Source organism: Pongo pygmaeus, chromosome 23, assembly GCF_028885625.2.
Source record: "Pongo pygmaeus isolate AG05252 chromosome 23, NHGRI_mPonPyg2-v2.0_pri, whole genome shotgun sequence".
Taxonomy (NCBI): Eukaryota; Metazoa; Chordata; class Mammalia; order Primates; family Hominidae; genus Pongo; species Pongo pygmaeus.
Genome location: NC_085931.1, coordinates 41222388 through 41238814, shown reverse-complemented (window position 1 = coordinate 41238814; position 16427 = coordinate 41222388). Strand labels below are relative to the sequence as shown.

The 16427-nt window shown below is 50.8% G+C and overlaps 2 protein-coding genes across 3 annotated transcripts in view; one reads left to right on the top strand and one right to left on the bottom strand.

Moving 5' to 3' along the window:
• The window catches only part of TBC1D10A (TBC1 domain family member 10A), a 34846-nt gene continuing 18419 nt past the window's right edge, over positions 1 to 16427 (top strand). Inside the window, exon 1 of one of the 2 annotated variants that reach the window (XM_054470303.2) lies at positions 1 to 285. In XM_054470303.2, the coding sequence (XP_054326278.1) occupies positions 77 to 285 (209 nt within the window). In that variant the 5' untranslated portion in view covers positions 1 to 76. The remainder of the gene's footprint in view (positions 286 to 16427) is intronic. The other variant, XM_054470304.2, reaches the window with a different exon arrangement.
• On the bottom strand, positions 11565 to 14349 carry LOC129023513 (prefoldin subunit 4-like). Its single transcript, XM_054470305.2, has one exon. It carries the CDS (start codon positions 14344 to 14346, stop codon positions 13942 to 13944), a length of 405 nt encoding a protein of 134 aa, XP_054326280.1. The 5' UTR covers positions 14347 to 14349; the 3' UTR covers positions 11565 to 13941.

Below are 16427 nucleotides of genomic sequence, written 5' to 3'. Positions count from 1 at the left end.
CGCGCGTGGGCGGGGCGTCGGCGGCAGCCGGGCGGCTGAGGTGGCCGCTGGAGCTCAGGCGGCGGGCGCGGCCGGGATGGCGAAGAGCAACGGAGAGAATGGGCCGCGCGCGCCCGCGGCCGGGGAAAGCCTGTCGGGAACCCGGGAGAGCCTGGCCCAGGGCCCCGACGCCGCAACCACCGACGAACTCAGCTCTCTCGGGTCCGACTCGGAGGCCAACGGCTTTGCGGAGCGCCGCATCGACAAGTTCGGCTTCATCGTGGGCTCGCAGGGCGCCGAGGGCGCGTGAGTAGCGCCGGGGTCGGGACTGAACGCGGTACCCACGCGAGGGGCCTCGACATGGACGGAGGCGCCCTCAGGACTTGCCGATACGTCCCCTTCCCACGCAGGGACCACTAATCCCCGTTCCCTCCCCTGCCCCACCCCCACCACCCCTGCCTTCCTAGACCCGCCCCCTTCGCAGTCCTACTTCCGACCCAGGGGGCGGACGGGCTCACACCTCCACCCGCCACCTCCACCCTCTGGACAGACTGACCCGCTCCCAGGAAGGACCGACTGTGCCCTCCTTCCAGCCGTGGAACAGAATGACAGACTGCCCCAAACCCACCCCTGCCGCCAAGACCTTAGGGATGATTGTTTCTGCCACCCCGACAGACTCCCAAATGGCTGGCGCCCCGCTCCATAGACACGTATTCTCCATCTTTCCCCTTCCCACAAACCCACAGACGCCCTTGTCTCCCGGCCTCACTGCCCCCACACCAGGAGACCTCAGACCGACTTCAGGACTGACTGCCCCGCCCCCACCCCTTCCCAGGACAGAGTGACCCTTTCCTCGAGGCATACAGACCTCTGGATGGACAGACATTGGTCACCTCCCTCCCCTCAGCCCCATCCTGGGACAGACAGTCCCTTCTCCTCATGGAAGGGTCAGAGAAGGGCCCCCTACCCCCTCATACATAGCTTCCTCCGCTGGCACTGGCAACAGGTGGGCAGATACTCCCCCTTCCCAGCACCTACAGGGCGACAGGGAGCCCCACCACTAGGACAGACCATCAGCTCCAGCAGCCACAGGAGCCAGTAGATGGGCTCTGTGTATGTCCTGTGTATGTATGCGCCTCCTCCCAAAGGCAGATCTTGGGCGTGGGACAGGGGCAGGCAGGGAGACAGCAGGGTCTCTGCTCATATTAGCACCCCCCGATGTCCTATCCCGAGAACACCCAGACACCCAGCTAGCAGACAGAGAAATGTGGGGCAGTGGAACAGCACCTTGCCTCCAAACTGGGCCCCCATTGCCCCACAGAATCCCCCAAGCCCAGGCCTCAGAGATCATGTGTACAGGCTGGCGGTCCCCTTAGGAAAGATGGACTCCATACCCCACTCCCATCCCAGCTGTCCTGTCACGTGAGACCAGTGTTGTGCACAGAACTGACAAGACTCCCTCCTGATGTGTGCTTTCCATCCCAATCACCAGTAGTAGCTCCTGGGGCCCTGCCATGACCCTACTCCAGAGAATATCCTTTCTCCCCTTCTCTGACCAATTGAGATTGTCCAAGGTCACCCCAGACTCTCTCATGACTTATGGAAGCGCTTTAACTGTCTAAGAACCCCTGTCACTTCCGGGATTTTCCCCAGCCCTAAAGCCTCTTATTCACCAGGCCTCCTTCTTCCTTGGAGAAATCCAGGCCCCTCCCCTAAGGGGAGTTCCCTCTCACCCACTGGATCTGTCTCCTCCAGTACCTCCCTACTGGCTCACAGCAGGCTAGGCTTAGTCCAGGACTCAGAGAGAGCACCTATCATTCTGAACCCTCACCCTGACTGATGTTTTGTCACAGTTCCCCAGGGATTCACTTGTGAGAACTTAGTGGGGACCTGGAGTGTTTTGAATTGAGCAGTCACCTGGGATTAGGGCCCAGGGAGGGGTGTGGTCTTGAGATCTGGGAAAGGAGTTCCCAGTTGCATTTATGGGACCTTGGAAGGAAGAGCTCAGATTTGTGGGAGAATGCTAGGGCACGAGAATTCCTACTACATGCTTATCAGGCAATCAACCAGATCTTGGGGTGCAGAGCAATGCGATAGATTAGGAAAAGGCCAAACTTAGGAATTACACTTGCTAGCTTTGTGACCTTGGGCAAGATCCTGAATCCCTGAGCCTGTTTACTCACTGTAAAGGGCAACAGTAACACCCACTTCCCAACATTACTCTGGGGGTTAAGTGAGATCAGATATGTGAAGGTGCCTAGCACAGCGCTTGGCACAAGTAGTGGCCCAGAAAATGTTAGTTTTCTTTCTTTCCTTCTAAGGGTCTGAGAAATGAAGAGAAAAATGAGGGCATATCTCTGGTATCTGTGGGCAGAGTGAGGCCCCAGTGGAAGCACCTCCCTTTGGCTGTAGTCCCCAACCAGGCAGCCAGACATCTGTCTTTCTTACTCCACAACCACAAACCCGGGATGTGGCTCTGCAGACACCCTCTACATCACTGCTGTCTGTAGGGCTGGGGCTGAGGTGGGATCCCAGCTCCAGTCCTCTCTCCTTCCCTCACTTTCTGGAGCCTGTCAGTCAACCTAAAATCTCTGGTATCTGAAAGCTTCGATGTTCCCTACTTAATTTATATTGTGGTTTCAAAAAAGCCAAGAGTAAGTCCCTGCCCAAGGCCATAGAGGGGAAGTTATGGAAAGTTTCAGGGTGACCGCCCTGAACCCAGTCTTGTGGTTGAAGGCTAGGAGTCCATGTTCTATGCTAGAGAAGTGAAACGTTAGCACTCATGGATACTGTGGAGATGGTGGGGACTCTGACTCCAGATTAAAGGTCCATTTCAGCTACCCTGGGCCAAAGGTTGTCTCAAGACATTTTGGTTGTGGAAGTTGCCAGGCCTGGGGATAAGAAAGCAGGTCACAGGCTACCTTACTCAGGTGACTATTAGCTACATGGCATGAGTAGATTAAAAAAACCATAGACTGCACTGTAAGGGACCTTTTTTTTTTGAGACGGAGTCTCGCTCTGTCACCCAGGCTGAAGTGCAATGGCGCAATCTCAACTCACTGCAACCTCTGCCTCCCGGGTTCAAGTGATTCTCTTGTCTCAGCCTCCTGAGTAGCTGGGAGGCAGAGGTTGCACCCATCACCACGCCTGGCTAATTTTTCATATTTTTAGTAGAGATGGAGTCTCACCATGTTGGCCAGGCTGGTCTCGAACTCCTGACCTCAGGCGATCCCCCCGCCTCGGCCTCCTGAAGTGCTGGGTTTACAGGCATGAGCCACCATGCCTGGCCTGTGAGGGATCTTAATAGATTGACCAGCTCAGCCCTTACTTACATAGATGAGGAAACTGAGGCCCAGAGAGAAGAATAACTTTCTTAAGATCACAGCATATTAGTGGCAGAACTAGGACTTGGACTTAGGGTTTCTGACTCCCGGGTCAGTACAGTTTCCACTGCCTTCACCACCCATAAATATGGCCTTTTGTCCCTGCAGGATATCAGGTGTCAGACAGGTAGAACAGAAGTGTCTTAGCAGTCACCTGCCTGCTCTTACCTTCCCTGGCTTAGCTCAGCACTTTCGACTCTCAGCAGTATATGAGGCTAATAGAAGTGGCCCAGAAGGATAAGAGTATGTTGTCATTACCAGTTCGTTAGACTGATTAGCTTCAGGACTGGGAAGAGGCTCATTCACCTTTTTCTCCTCAGGCCTGCGGTGGAGTAATTAATACTTATTTACTGGGAGACATTTCAAGTCAGGAAGCTGAAAGTGGTAGGGCATGGTGGCTCACGCCTATAACCCCAGCACTTTGGGAGGCTGAGGCGGGTGGATCGCTTGAGTTCAGGAATTCGAGACCAGCCTGGGCAACATGGTGAAACTCCATCTCTACAAGAAAATACAAAAAATTAGCTGGGCATTGTGGTGGGCACCTGTAATCCCAGCTACTCGGGAGGCTGAGAGGTGGGAGGATCTCTTGAGCCCAGGAGGTGGAGGTTGCAGTAAGCCAAGATTGTGCCGCTGTGCTCCACCCAGCTCTTTCTTGAGACAGAACATGACCCTGTCTCAAAAAAAAAAAAAAAGGCTGGGTGCTGTGCCTCACGCCTGTAATTCCAGCACTTTGGGAGGCTGAGGCAGGCAGATCGCTTGAGCCCAGGAGTTTAAGACCAGCCTGGCCAACATGGTGAAACCCCATCTCTACAAAAAATACAAAAATTAGTTGGGTGTGGTGGCATGCACCTATAATCCTAGCCACTCGGGAGGCTGAGGTAGGAGGACTGCTTGAGCCCAGGGAGATGGAGGTTGCAGTGAGCCGAAATCATGCCACTACACTCCAGCCTGGGAGACCTTGCCTAAAAAAAAAAAAAAAAAAAAAAAAAAGCTGAAAGTGACCTTAGAGATGGCCATCAGCATATAGATGGATAAACTGGAGGCCTGTGAGAAACCTGGAATTCCTGATTCCCAGTCCTAGGCCTTTCCATTTCTTCACCTTGTCTGTCTTTTGAGCCTACTCTGCAGGGAACCTTTAGTGAGACTGAGATGGTCCCTGTCTGTTTTTGAGTAGTAGCCACAGGCAAGAAAGCAGCTAGCCAGTAAATGATCCTGTGGGTGGCATAGGCATAGATCAGAGTGCCGACAGCATTAGTTCTTCTGGCTTGGCTGGAGACCGAGTGGGGCATTGAAGCCCAGGAAGGGCCGGGCGCAGTGGTTCACCGCCATAATCCCAGCACTTCGGGAGGCTGAGGCGGGCAGATCATTTGAGGTCAGGAGTTTGAGACCAGCCTGGCCAACATGGTGAAACCCCGTCTCTACTAAAAATACAAAAATTAGCCAGGCAGTAGTGGCTTGCACCCATAATCCCAGCTGCTCAGGAGGCTGAGACAGGAGAATCACTTGAGCTTGGGAGGTGGAGGTTGCGATGAGTTGAGATCATGCCACTGTACTCCAGTCTGGGTGAGACAATGAGACCGTGTCTCAAACAAACAAACAAAAAAAAGGCCCAGGAAAGACCAGTTGAGGAAAAAGACATGTTTTCAGCAGGGAAGGGTGGGGGGAGTGATGATACCCCTCCTGTCACTTTGGAGCAGGAAGAACGGACTTGTTTGGTGGCCCTTCTGTAGCATAGAGGAAGTGGTTGGGAAGGGAAAGAAGGATACAAGTTGTATACCAGGTCTCCTGGCCTGAGGGAGGTGACCTGAGAGAGGTGGTCCCTGACCTTCTTCTCCTTTTCCTATGTGATTGTCAGGTCTGGTCTCCTGAGGCTGAGAGCTTCCCACCCAGCCTCAGTCCGCCCAGTCTGCAGGCCAGATGAGGTGAGGAGCTATGCTCTTTGGGATCCCATGGGTGTTGGCTTCCTGTTATGGGAGCAAGGGATCTGAGCTGGGCCCCGGGAGAAACATCTGGAATAGCAGTACTGCCTTCTTTAGTTCTCATTCCCTGGGCCTTTCATTACTAGCCAACTTTGGAAATCATAGAACTGGCTTAATTGGCATCCCTATAGTTTATTGTGTGCCAGTTTTTATTGGAGTGGGGTCAGGGCCCTCCTGGCAGGCCACATTCTGACTCTTTGCCTTATTCTCTAGTCTCAGAGCATCTACTTTTCTTGAGCTGTTACAGATCCCAGGAGAGCATGGAGCTGGCATTGGGTGGTCCCTGGGTGGCCCATCTGGAAGGAGGCATTTGTACATATGGGGCCCTGGGCTGTGACGCTAGACTGCAGGCCCTCCCATTTTCTCTCATTTTTCCCTTCTTAGCCTCAAAGGAAAATCTGGTTTGGTGGCCCTGTGAGTGTTAGGTCCTCAGACAAGATCTGACTTGGTAAAGGAGGGAGCCGGCACACCAGCTGCTACCCTGGGAAGGTGCCTGAGTGTCCGCCTGCTGGGAAACTCTAAGCTGTGGGAAAGAGATAAGATGGTAGCACCTAGTTGATGTTTTGTCCTACCAGCATCTGGGCCTGAAACAGGACCTCCCAAGGGGCAGTGAGGCCTGGCTCTGGCCCAGCCACCCAATCTGTTTATATCGAGGTGGGCGAGAGAAGGTGCTGTGTGCTCCCTCCTCACACAAGCGCCAGAGTCTGGCTGGCTATGTGATCTTGAACATGTTGCTTCACTTCTCTGAGCCTCAGTTTCTCACTTGCAGAATGGTTATGATAACACTGACTTTGCAGGATCATTTTGAAGTTTAAATGAACTAATACAGGGTAGGTGCTCAGTGAATGTTCTTCTCCCTCTTAAAGACTGGAGCAGCTTGTGGTTCTATCTTTTCATTTCCTACTTCCCATCTTTGGCTGTAATGATGAGTGTCAGTGAGGCCCAGCCCCTGTGGGCAGGAATGAACCCTAACCCATGGTGAATCCTCACTTCCCCTGAGAGGGGTGATTATCCCCATTCTGTGGATGAGCATACTGAAGGCCGAGGAAAAAGTGCCCAAGGTTTGCCAGCTGGTAAATGGCAGAACTGGGACTAGAACCTGTTTCTTGACATTGCATCCAGTAGTGACTATGCCTTGCTACAGTGGCAGCAGGCAGGGTGCCAGGTGCTTACCAGTCCCTAAGGTCCCCACACCCAGGGCAGGAGTTAGCAGGAATCTGACTGCCTCCCCCTCCCAGTATGGAGGGCAAAGCAGGTCTCAGTACAGTGAAAGGTCATGGCCATCAAGCAGGAGAAAGGCACAGGGAGAAAAATCCTTGGAGAGGTCCTGGAAGCACGGCCAGATCAGGCCTGGCCTAGTCCTCCCATAGGCCAGAGTCTGGATTGCATTAGTCTTGACCCCAACATGCTGCATAATGGCCATTTGACTTTGATATCTAGTCTGTGCCTTTTGGAAGAAGTGTTACTTTGTAGATGAGGCAAGGATTATATTGCTTGTACCGGTGAGGAATCTGAAGGTTGGAGAACTCTTGCTGTTAGTGAACTGTGGAGCCAGATCAGAGAGGGATCCCAGGTCCTCCAACTGTCACCCAGTGCTCCTCAAGCTACATGGCACTGACCATTCTCTTCCCCTTTCTCCTCCTCAGTCAAGGTAATTGAGCCTGCAGGCTCAGGATGCGTTGCCGACCAGAGCAGAGTCCTGCCATCATCCATCCATTGTCCTAGCTGATCACTTTATCCTGCAGACAGTACACTTGAGGGGTGGGAGGCCTCCTTTAACTGATTAGTCTGCCCCTGGTAAATCTATTGGTGCAATCCTGGGCCCAGAGACCCTCTCCAGCAGGGAGAACACTGTACTGGCCACCCCAGTGGCAAGTCAATGCTCCTGATATTTAACCAGCTTAGAAGCCCCCACCTAGGATTTCAGGGCAGCTGCCAACTTTGGCTTTCTCTGTCTCATCCTTCCATTTCCCGTCTCTCCTCCCCTACCCTGCCCTACTTCATTCTGTGCCCTGTCCAGGTCTTCAGAGGCTGCCATAGCTTAGCACTCAACACCTCTTCAGGTAGAGAAATACTCAGCAGACCCAGCAGCCTGGGAGAGCAAACCAAGACTTACTTTTGCCAGCTTATCCATCTTAGCAGTGAGCTTATTTACCACACATTTATTGAGCACCTACTCTGTCAGACCCTGTGATTTGGACAAGAGATACAGAACTGAACAAGATGTCTGTGTTTTATTGCCCTCAAGGCACTCACAGACTTGCTGAAAAATAGAACCACAGACAAATCTTTCCAGTGTTGAGTGATGAAGGCTGTCATTGAGGCATGCAGTTGCTCTGGGAGTACAGAGGAAAAAGCAGCCAGCCCCACCTACAGGAGCCTAGAAAGTAGTAGCATTTGATCCAGGCTTCAGAAGAGGCAAAGCAGGGCAGTCCATTGGATGAGAGGGGGCCCATGTGCAAAGTCCCTCCCAAAAGCAGTCGTTTGAGCATGTGTGCCAAGAGCAGAGATGACAAGAAGAATGGGAGGCAGTAGGATGATACGAAGCAAGGGTAGGTTAGGGAAATGGGTTGGGCGGTCCGAGTCTAGCCTTGAATGTCAGGCTGAGGCCTCCTGTGTTGCATAAAAGTTAGTCCAGGAAATGGGTTGGGCGGTCTGAGTCTAGCCTTGAATGTCAGGCTGAGGCCTCCTGTGTTGCATAAAAGTTAGTCCAGGTCTGGCATGGAAGATGGCATAAAGAGGAGCTGGACTGCAGGCAGTGAGACCTGTTGGGAGAATCAAGGATGGCCTAAAAGGGCTGTGGTGAGACCTGTAGGAGGTCTGGAGCAGTGAGGATAAAGAGGCTGGCAAATCATTAGGGCTTGGTCCATGACTGCCATGTGGGCTGATGGAGAGGTAGGAAGGCTCTGGACTAGCTGAAATGGCTTTGGCCTCTTACAGAGTCCATTCTGGAGCCCTCTGGCTACAGGGAAGCAAGGCCAGCTGTGGCCTTCCTCTGAAGAGGGCAGTGGGCTGCTGTGACTCTGCGTTGTCACAGCTCTGGGCTCCCCAAGGTCCCTGGTATGGCTGGCTTGCCCAGGGCACATCAAGGGGTTCTTTATCTCCTTCCAGCAGGAGAGTGGGTTGGCTGACCTGGTTGGGGAAGGAATAGGATAAGCGGTGTTGAGCTTCGTGGTCTCTGCCTGGCAGACATATTGGATGATAAGGAAGGATGCAAGGAGAACCAGAAGAGAGGAGTGGGGCCTGAGGACATGGAAAACCTACCTTAGGGTGGTATGGCAACTGGGGAGGGTGGGTTTGGGCCTTTGGACACAGCATACACTGATCAAGGGGAGGCAGTTGGCAACTGGAGGCTTATTTGACCTCACCTAGCACCTTTATTCTGTTCTTAGAGGTGGTGCCTTGGCTGGGACAAAACCTGTGAGAAGGCAAACCCCTCAGCACTTACAAGGGGCACCACTAGCGGCATCCGGAGATGAGAGATTCTGGCTGGAAATGTGGATTTTAGGCTAGTGTTTGAGAAAGGGCTCTGAACCAGGCACAGGGGTCAGAGTGTCAGTGATGGCTCCACCACTGACCTTTGTAATATGTGACTTAGGCACATCCCTCACCCAACCATGGGGCTAATGCTTCCAGTTTTTTTCACCCAACACTTACTATATGTGTAGCCCTGTGCTAGGCTCAGGATATAGACCTGATCTTGCCCTCACAGGGAAATCAGACATTAAACAAGTAGTTTCAACCAGCCTGGGCAACATAGTGAGACCCTGTCTCTAAAAAATAAATTAGCTGGGCATGGTGGCGCATGCCAGTAGTCCTAGCTACTACGGAGGCTGAGGCTGAGCCTGGGAGTTTGAGGCTGCAGTGAGCTGTGATTGTGCCACTGCACTCCAGCCTGGGTGACAGAGCGAGACCCCATTTCTAAAAAAAATTTTAAAAAGAGAAAGAAGTTACCAGGTGTGGTTGTATACAAAGGATTGTGAGGATCAAATGAGATAATTGGATTAGGAGCATAGTGTAAACAAATACTGCTGAACAGAGATCTGGAGACCTTAGCCCTATGCCTTACTGAGCCACTAACTAGCTGTGTGACCTTGAGAAAGTTGCTTAATCTTGGTTTGGTTTTGTTTTGTTTTGTTTTTTTGAGATGGAGTTTTGCTCTTTTGCATAGGCTGGAGTGAAATGGCACAATTGATGTCGGCTCACTGCAACCTCTGCCTCCTGGGTTCAAGCGATTCTCATGCCTCAGCCTCCCGAGTAGCTGGGGTTTTAGGTGCCCACCACCATGCCCGGCTAATTTTTGCATTTTTAGTAGAGACGGGGTTTTGCCATGTTGGCCAGGTTGGTCTCAAACTCCTGACCTCAGGTGATCCACCCACCTCGGCCTCCCAAAGTGCTGGGATTACAGGCATGAGCCACCATGCCGGGCAAAAGTTGCTTAATCTTTTTAACCTCAGTTTTCCCCACATAAAAATTACGCAGTTTGTATGTGTGTGTGTATGTGTGTTTGTTTTTAAGAGACAGGGTCTGACTCTGTCACCCAGGCTGGAATGCAGTGGTGCAGTCACAGCTCACTGCAGCCTCAACCTCCCAGGCACAAGCGATCTTCTCACCTCAGCCTCCTGAGTAGCTGGGATTACAGGCTGAAGCCACCATGCCTGGCTACTTTTTTTACTTTTTGTAGAGACAGAGTCTCACTATGTTGCCCAGGCTGATTTCAAACTCCTGGGCACAAGCAATCCTCCCTCCTCAGCCTCCCAAAGTGCTTACATTATAGGCATGAGCCACTGTGCCAGCCAACTAAGGCAGTTTTAGTGGGATGGTGTGGAAGACAGCTACATCTGACATCCTGAGACTGACCGTGGAGTATATGAAAAGTGCTTTGAAGCCTGAGTAACATAGGGAGACCCCATCTCTACATCCCATAATTTAAAAATTAGCTGGGCATAGTGGTGTGCACCTGTTGTCCCAGCTACTTGGGAGGCTGAGGTAGGAGGATCACTTGAGGCTGGGAAATCAAGGCTACAGTGAGCCATTATTGCACTACTGCACTCCAGCCTGGGCAATGGAGACCCTATCTCAAAAAAAAAAAAAAAAAATAGTGCTTTGAGAAGTTCTCTATGTGGTACCACGCAAGTTCAGGGGGGTCACCATGGCACATGCCACAGAAGCCACTGCTCCCAGCATGCTCTTTTCCTCTTGTGAGAGGACCTCTCTGATTGATTGATTGAGACAGGGTCTTACTTTTTTGCGCAGGTTGGTCTTGAACTCCTGGCTTCAAGTGATCTTCCTGCCTCTGCCTCCCAAAGTGCTGGGATTAGAGGCATGAACTACCATACCAGGCTGGACTTCTCTTTGTGTGCAGGATTGGTGTCCCTGAGGTCTTTGGGGATGTAATCAAATCAAGGGATGCTTTGATTTATCTAGCTCTTTAGTCTGCAAAGTGCTTTCATTTCCACTGCCTCTCAGTAACCCTTATAGGAGCAATGGGAAATTGGTAGGCTATTATTTTACCCTGTTTCCTGATAAGGAAGTGATGGAACAGGGCCTGGCACCCAGCACTCCTCCTTCCCAATTTCCCATCTTACCAAAGTTGGTGACCACTGTGTGTCCTCTCCTCCTCCCCTTCCTGTCCCAGTCTTAGGACTTCAGCCCAGCCCAAGTGTCTGTACTTCTCCTTCCAGGCTTTTCAGGTTGTTTTTGTTGCTAAGTTGTCATGATGGATGACACAATTCCTGTCCCAGGACTCCACACACAGCTCCTCATATGTACCCCAAGACAAGGCAGGAGTAGCTGGGTCGTGAGTGGCCCAGTGAAGGAGCATAAGTTTGGAGAACTCCTGTCCCTCCTCATTGCTTTGGGCGTTGGACACTGTGAGTCCAGAAGTGATCTTCCCCAGCCAGCCACTTTTGGAGAATGCTGCTGCTTTCCCTTTCATCTTTGCTTGGCTTCACAAAAAAGGAGAACCTAGGCTGGGCACTGTGGCTCACGCCTATAATCCCAGTACTCTGGGAGGCCAAGGTGGGCAGATCACTTCAGTCCAGGAGTTCAAGACCAGCCTAGGCAACATAGCAAAACCATATCTCTACTAAAAATATCAAAAAATTAGCTGGGTGTGGCGGTGGCATTGGGAGCGGGAGTATTATTAGGATTAAGGGAGATGTTGTTGGTAAAGCACCCAGCACAGTGTCTGTCACAAAGTAAGGGCTCTGTGGAACATGGCAGCTCTCACAATTCGAGTGTAAATTACCCTCTGAGATTTTACCTCAGGCATTTAGCATAATGGTAAGGGAGCAATGCAGCTTTGGGGTGAAAATCTGGCTTCCCTCACGTGCTCTTCCAACCTACCCCATGACTGTGGAGGTTAGGCAGGAGCCAGTCCCACTCAGCTTGTGGTCTGGAGCTTCCTGGCCTGCCAGGGCAGGTTGGGAATCCCCCCATGAGTTCCTCGCTGAGTCATCTGGAGCAGGGCTCTGATCTGAGGGCCTGACCTTCCCTTTCCTTGGTCTGTAAAGATAAGCAGAAGTAAGAGCAAAGGTGGACCTCCTGAAAGATTCCACTCAAGGCTTGCAACCAGAGTGCTGCCCGGGGCCTCTGTCCTCCTGGGTGGTGGTAGTCACTTGGGGAAGGAGTCAGAGTTTGCTTAATAATTACCACCACCCTCCTCTGTGGTTTTTTTGTGGGTTTTTTGGTGGGTTTTTTTTTTTTTTGAGTCAGGGTCTCCCTCTGTCACCCAGGCTGGAGTGCAGTGGCACGATTATGGCTCACTGCAGCCTTGAACTCCTGGGCTCAAGCAATCTTTCACCTCAGCCTCCTGAGTAGCTATGACTACAGACATGCACCACTAATTTTTAAAAGAATTTAGAGACAGGGTCTCACTCTCTTGCCCAGGCTGGTCTCAAACTCCTGGCCTCAAGCAATCCTCTGGCCTCCGCCTCCCAAAATGTTGGGATTATAGGCATGAGCTACTGTGCCTGGCACCATGTAGACTTTCATCCTGAGCTTCCTGTTCTGCTTCTGAGTGACCCCTTCCATCCTCCCAGGATAGTCACAGTAATGCCATTTCACAGAGGAGCCTGTATGGTGGATGAGGCTTTCACCTACATCACGTCGTTTAATTCTGTGAGAGTATTTATCATCATAGTCCCCATTTTAAGAAGCAGAAACCAAGTCCCAGAGAGGCAAAGTGACTTGCCAAGCATCACACAGCTTGTGTCTCTGAGTCCACTGAGCTCCAAGCTCCTCAGGAGCACGGCTGTGTATACCCAGCCTACTGGACAGTACTTGGTGGTGGAGTTGTGTGACAGAGGGAGAGATGAGCAGGGCTGGGATTCACTTTCCAGTGCCATCCCCTGCTTGACTTGGACTTTGGCCAGTTATTGTCTTTCTGAAGAACCTGAGTTTCCTTATTCACAAAAGGGAGTTGATAATTAGAGGACTTATCTCATGGGCTTGTCAGGATTAAATGAAATAATAAAGTAAGTTAAGTGCTGAACACAGTGTCTGGTGCATAGCAAGCGTCTGGTAAGTGTTATAACAGACATTCAGTTAATTGAATATTAGAATTGTAATGTTATAAAATGCCATCATCAAGCAGATCTGTGCTCAGCCCTGTGCTGGGCTTTGAGGAAGATCTAGAGCTGGTACCAGGCCAGAAAGGGAATGCTCTTTATCAAGTTCTTACTATCCTTTACCCACCTCATATCAAGGTAGCGAAGCATATTCCCTTTTCACTGCTGACAACACTTAATGAAATTCAGAGTGTCTGAGGTCACCAAGCTCATGAATCGGTCAACACACACATTTGTTGGCCAGGCACAGTGGCTTACGCCTGTAATCCCCACACTTTGGGAGGCTGAGGCGGGTGGATCATGAGGTCAGGAGATCGAGACCATCCTGGCCAACATGGTGAAACCCCGTCTCTGCTAAAAAAAAAAAATAAAAATACAAAAATTAGCTGGGCGTGGTGGCGCACACCTGTAGTCCCAGCTACTCAGGAGGCTGAGACAGGAGAATAGCTTGAACCCGGGAGGTGGAGGTTGCAGTGAGCCGAGATTGCGCCACTGCACTCCAGCCTGGGTGACAGAGCAAGACTCCGTCTCAAAACAACAACAACAACACACGCACACACACACATTTATTGAGCACCAGCTAGGTATCAGGCTTGGGACACACTGCAGAGAATGAGGCCAAGAGAGCCCCTGCCCTCCAGGAACGCCCCTTCTCATGAAATGCTGCCTCTGCAGAACAGCCCTTAGGTGGAGAAGCTCCACCTGTCCCACTGGACTGCTCACATTCCCCAAACAAGCCATTCCCTCTCCTATTTTTTTTTTTTTTCGATTGCTTAACTGATTTTAATAACATGACATGAAGCCCCTAGACTTGATATAATCGTTATGCAAAATACATAGGTGAATACTGTCTTCTTTTAAAAATATAAAATAAACAAGCAGACATGTGAAAATAGGCAAGTTTCCATTAAATAAATGAAAATTTTAAAAAAAGAAAGTTTTGCTTTCCATGTCATTTGAAGAAGGAAAATTATCAATTTAAACAATATTCAAGTTTATTAAACAAATAAAAAAAGTATTATAAAATGTTTAACTTTCATCAGCTTCAAGGTTTATGTTGCTCCCAAATTTTGCATACAACTGAACTTTCAAATCTGCTAACACCCGCTGAATTGATTCCACTCTGGATTCTAAGGCATCAATTTCTTCTTGCAAATTTTTCTTTGCTTCTTCTAACATTTCTTGTGTTTCTTCTTGAGAATGGCTAATGAAGACATCACCAATTTGATAAGGTATCATTAAGCAGTCATCATCTGCAAGCATGATGTCATCACAAGCATCTTCTAGGTTTTGGAGTTGTTTCTTTTTTACTTCTATTTCTTCCTTCAGCTCTGTGATTCTACTTGTATTCCATGCAAATTTGTTTATCTTTTGTTGATCTTCGAAAGTAACATTGACATCTTCTGCAGCCGCCTTCTTCATGGTGGCCGCCATCTTGGGACTCTCCCTCTCCTATTAACTTGCATTTGAACATACTGAGTGTTTTGCCTAGTGTGTCCTTTCCCCTTTCTTAGCCTAGCTACTTCCTGTCACCCTTCAAACCCCAATTCAAAAGTCAACTCCCCTTTAAAGCTTTCTCTAAACAGCCCGTCCTCACCCTGGGGTCTTTTTGCAGTCTCCTAGCCCCTTCTACATGCTCCTGTGATGGCACTTCTTCTCTGTGTGCTAGTTATTTACCTACCTGTTTGTCGCTGCCAGATTGACCTCCTCAAGGGCAGGGACCACCTTTTATTCATCTTTGTAGATTCAGGGCCTGGAACACAGGCTCTAGAAAGGTGTGCATGGAATATAATGAGGGCCTGATTGTGTTCTGTCCCTGGAGTAGTTAGGAGAGGCTTTGTAGAGATGAGAAGGAGTTCGGAATGAGGCTTCCCAAGATGATGGCACCAAAATTGAATGGGGGTTGAAGGAAGATGGCTCAGGGGTAGGGGCCTCTAGAGATGGGACTAGGGGAGAAAGGGATGTGCAGGGGAACAGGAGGGCCTTGAGAGCCAGGGCCTGAAGTTTCTTTGTTTTTGTGTTGTTGTTGTTGTTATTGTTGTTCTTTGGTTTTTGTTTGTTTGTTTTGAGAAAAGGTCTTGCCCTGTGACCCAGTGGCCCAGTCTAGGGTGCAGTGGCACCATCATGGTTCACTGCAGCTTCAAACTCCTGAGCTCAAGTGATCCTCCCACTTCAGTCTCCCGAGCAGCTGGGACGACAGGGCATGTGCCGTAATGCCCAGCTACAGGGCCTGAGGTTTCTGTTGGATAATGAGGGCAGTAGGGAGCCATGGACGAGTCTGGGCAGAGGAGGGGCCTTATATAAACAGTGAGTCAAGACTAATTTTGGTAAGATCTATCAATGAGATCTAGCAGTTTGGTAAGGATGAGTCAGGGTGGCCCCTGGGTGCCTGCAGTGAGATTGTGATCCAAGGACTCAGTCACCAGCAAGGGAATTTCAAGCAGCACTCTGCCTGGTAGGAGCTGGGATTTGGAGAAGGGATGTCTTCTGTTGAGAATAGTCTCGGGCGGCACGCAGTGACTAATACCTGTAATCCCAACACTTTGGGAGGCTGATGCAGGCAGATCACTTGATCCCAGGAGTTTGAGACTAGCCTGGGCAACACGGCGAAACCTTGTCTCTACAAAAAACACAAAACTTAGTGGGGCATGGTGGCATGAACCTATGGTCCCAGCTACTTGAGAGGCTGAGGTGGGAGGATGGCTTAAGCCCAGGAGGCGGAGGCTGCAGTGAGCCGAGATCATGCCACTGCACTACATCTTGGGCGATAGAGCGAGACCCTATCTAATACCTTTCTGCAGTTGTCAGGGATCGCTGCTTGGGGGTTTCTCTGTGGTCTGTGCCCTTCCCTAGATGAGTGCATCAGAGGAAGGTGGATTCCTTGGTTTTTCTTTTTGGGAGCCAGCAAGGCTAGTGCTAAAGGAACCATTTCTCACACTGAGTAGGGTGGAGCTGAGCAGAGTGGAGAGCTGGGCAGAGGTCCAGGGCACCAAGGCCAGTGAAGGGTGGAGAGAACCTGTTTACCATTGTGCACTGACCCAGCACTGGAAGGAGCAGAGCCAGGGAATTCCTCATGGGAAAGAGAGGCAGCCCCAGAATTAGCCTGCATTGGGAAGGAGGGAGAGTGAAGCAAGCCAGACTCTGTCACTCAGACAGGGAGCCTGGACACTGCCAGCCGGCTCCCAGGCAGGGGTGGCCGGGCCCCAGAAGGGAGTGCCAGGCTGCTGCAGACCCTCTTCCTTTTTCCTACTAACTCACAGCGTGCGTGGCGTCAGGCAGACCGCTTAGCTTCTGGGGAGGGGATGGCCTCACTGCATGATCTCATAGGTTTCCCAGTCCTGACAGCCATTTGCACACCACCAGCCTACCCTCTCCTGCACTTTGGTTTCTCATCACTTCTTATGGAACTGGTCTAAAAGCCATTTATACCTTCATTCATTACCACCTCTTAGGGTAGTGAACTCCAGAGCTTGTTGCCTAGTATGCAAAACAGGTTAGCCTTTTGTGTGTCCTCA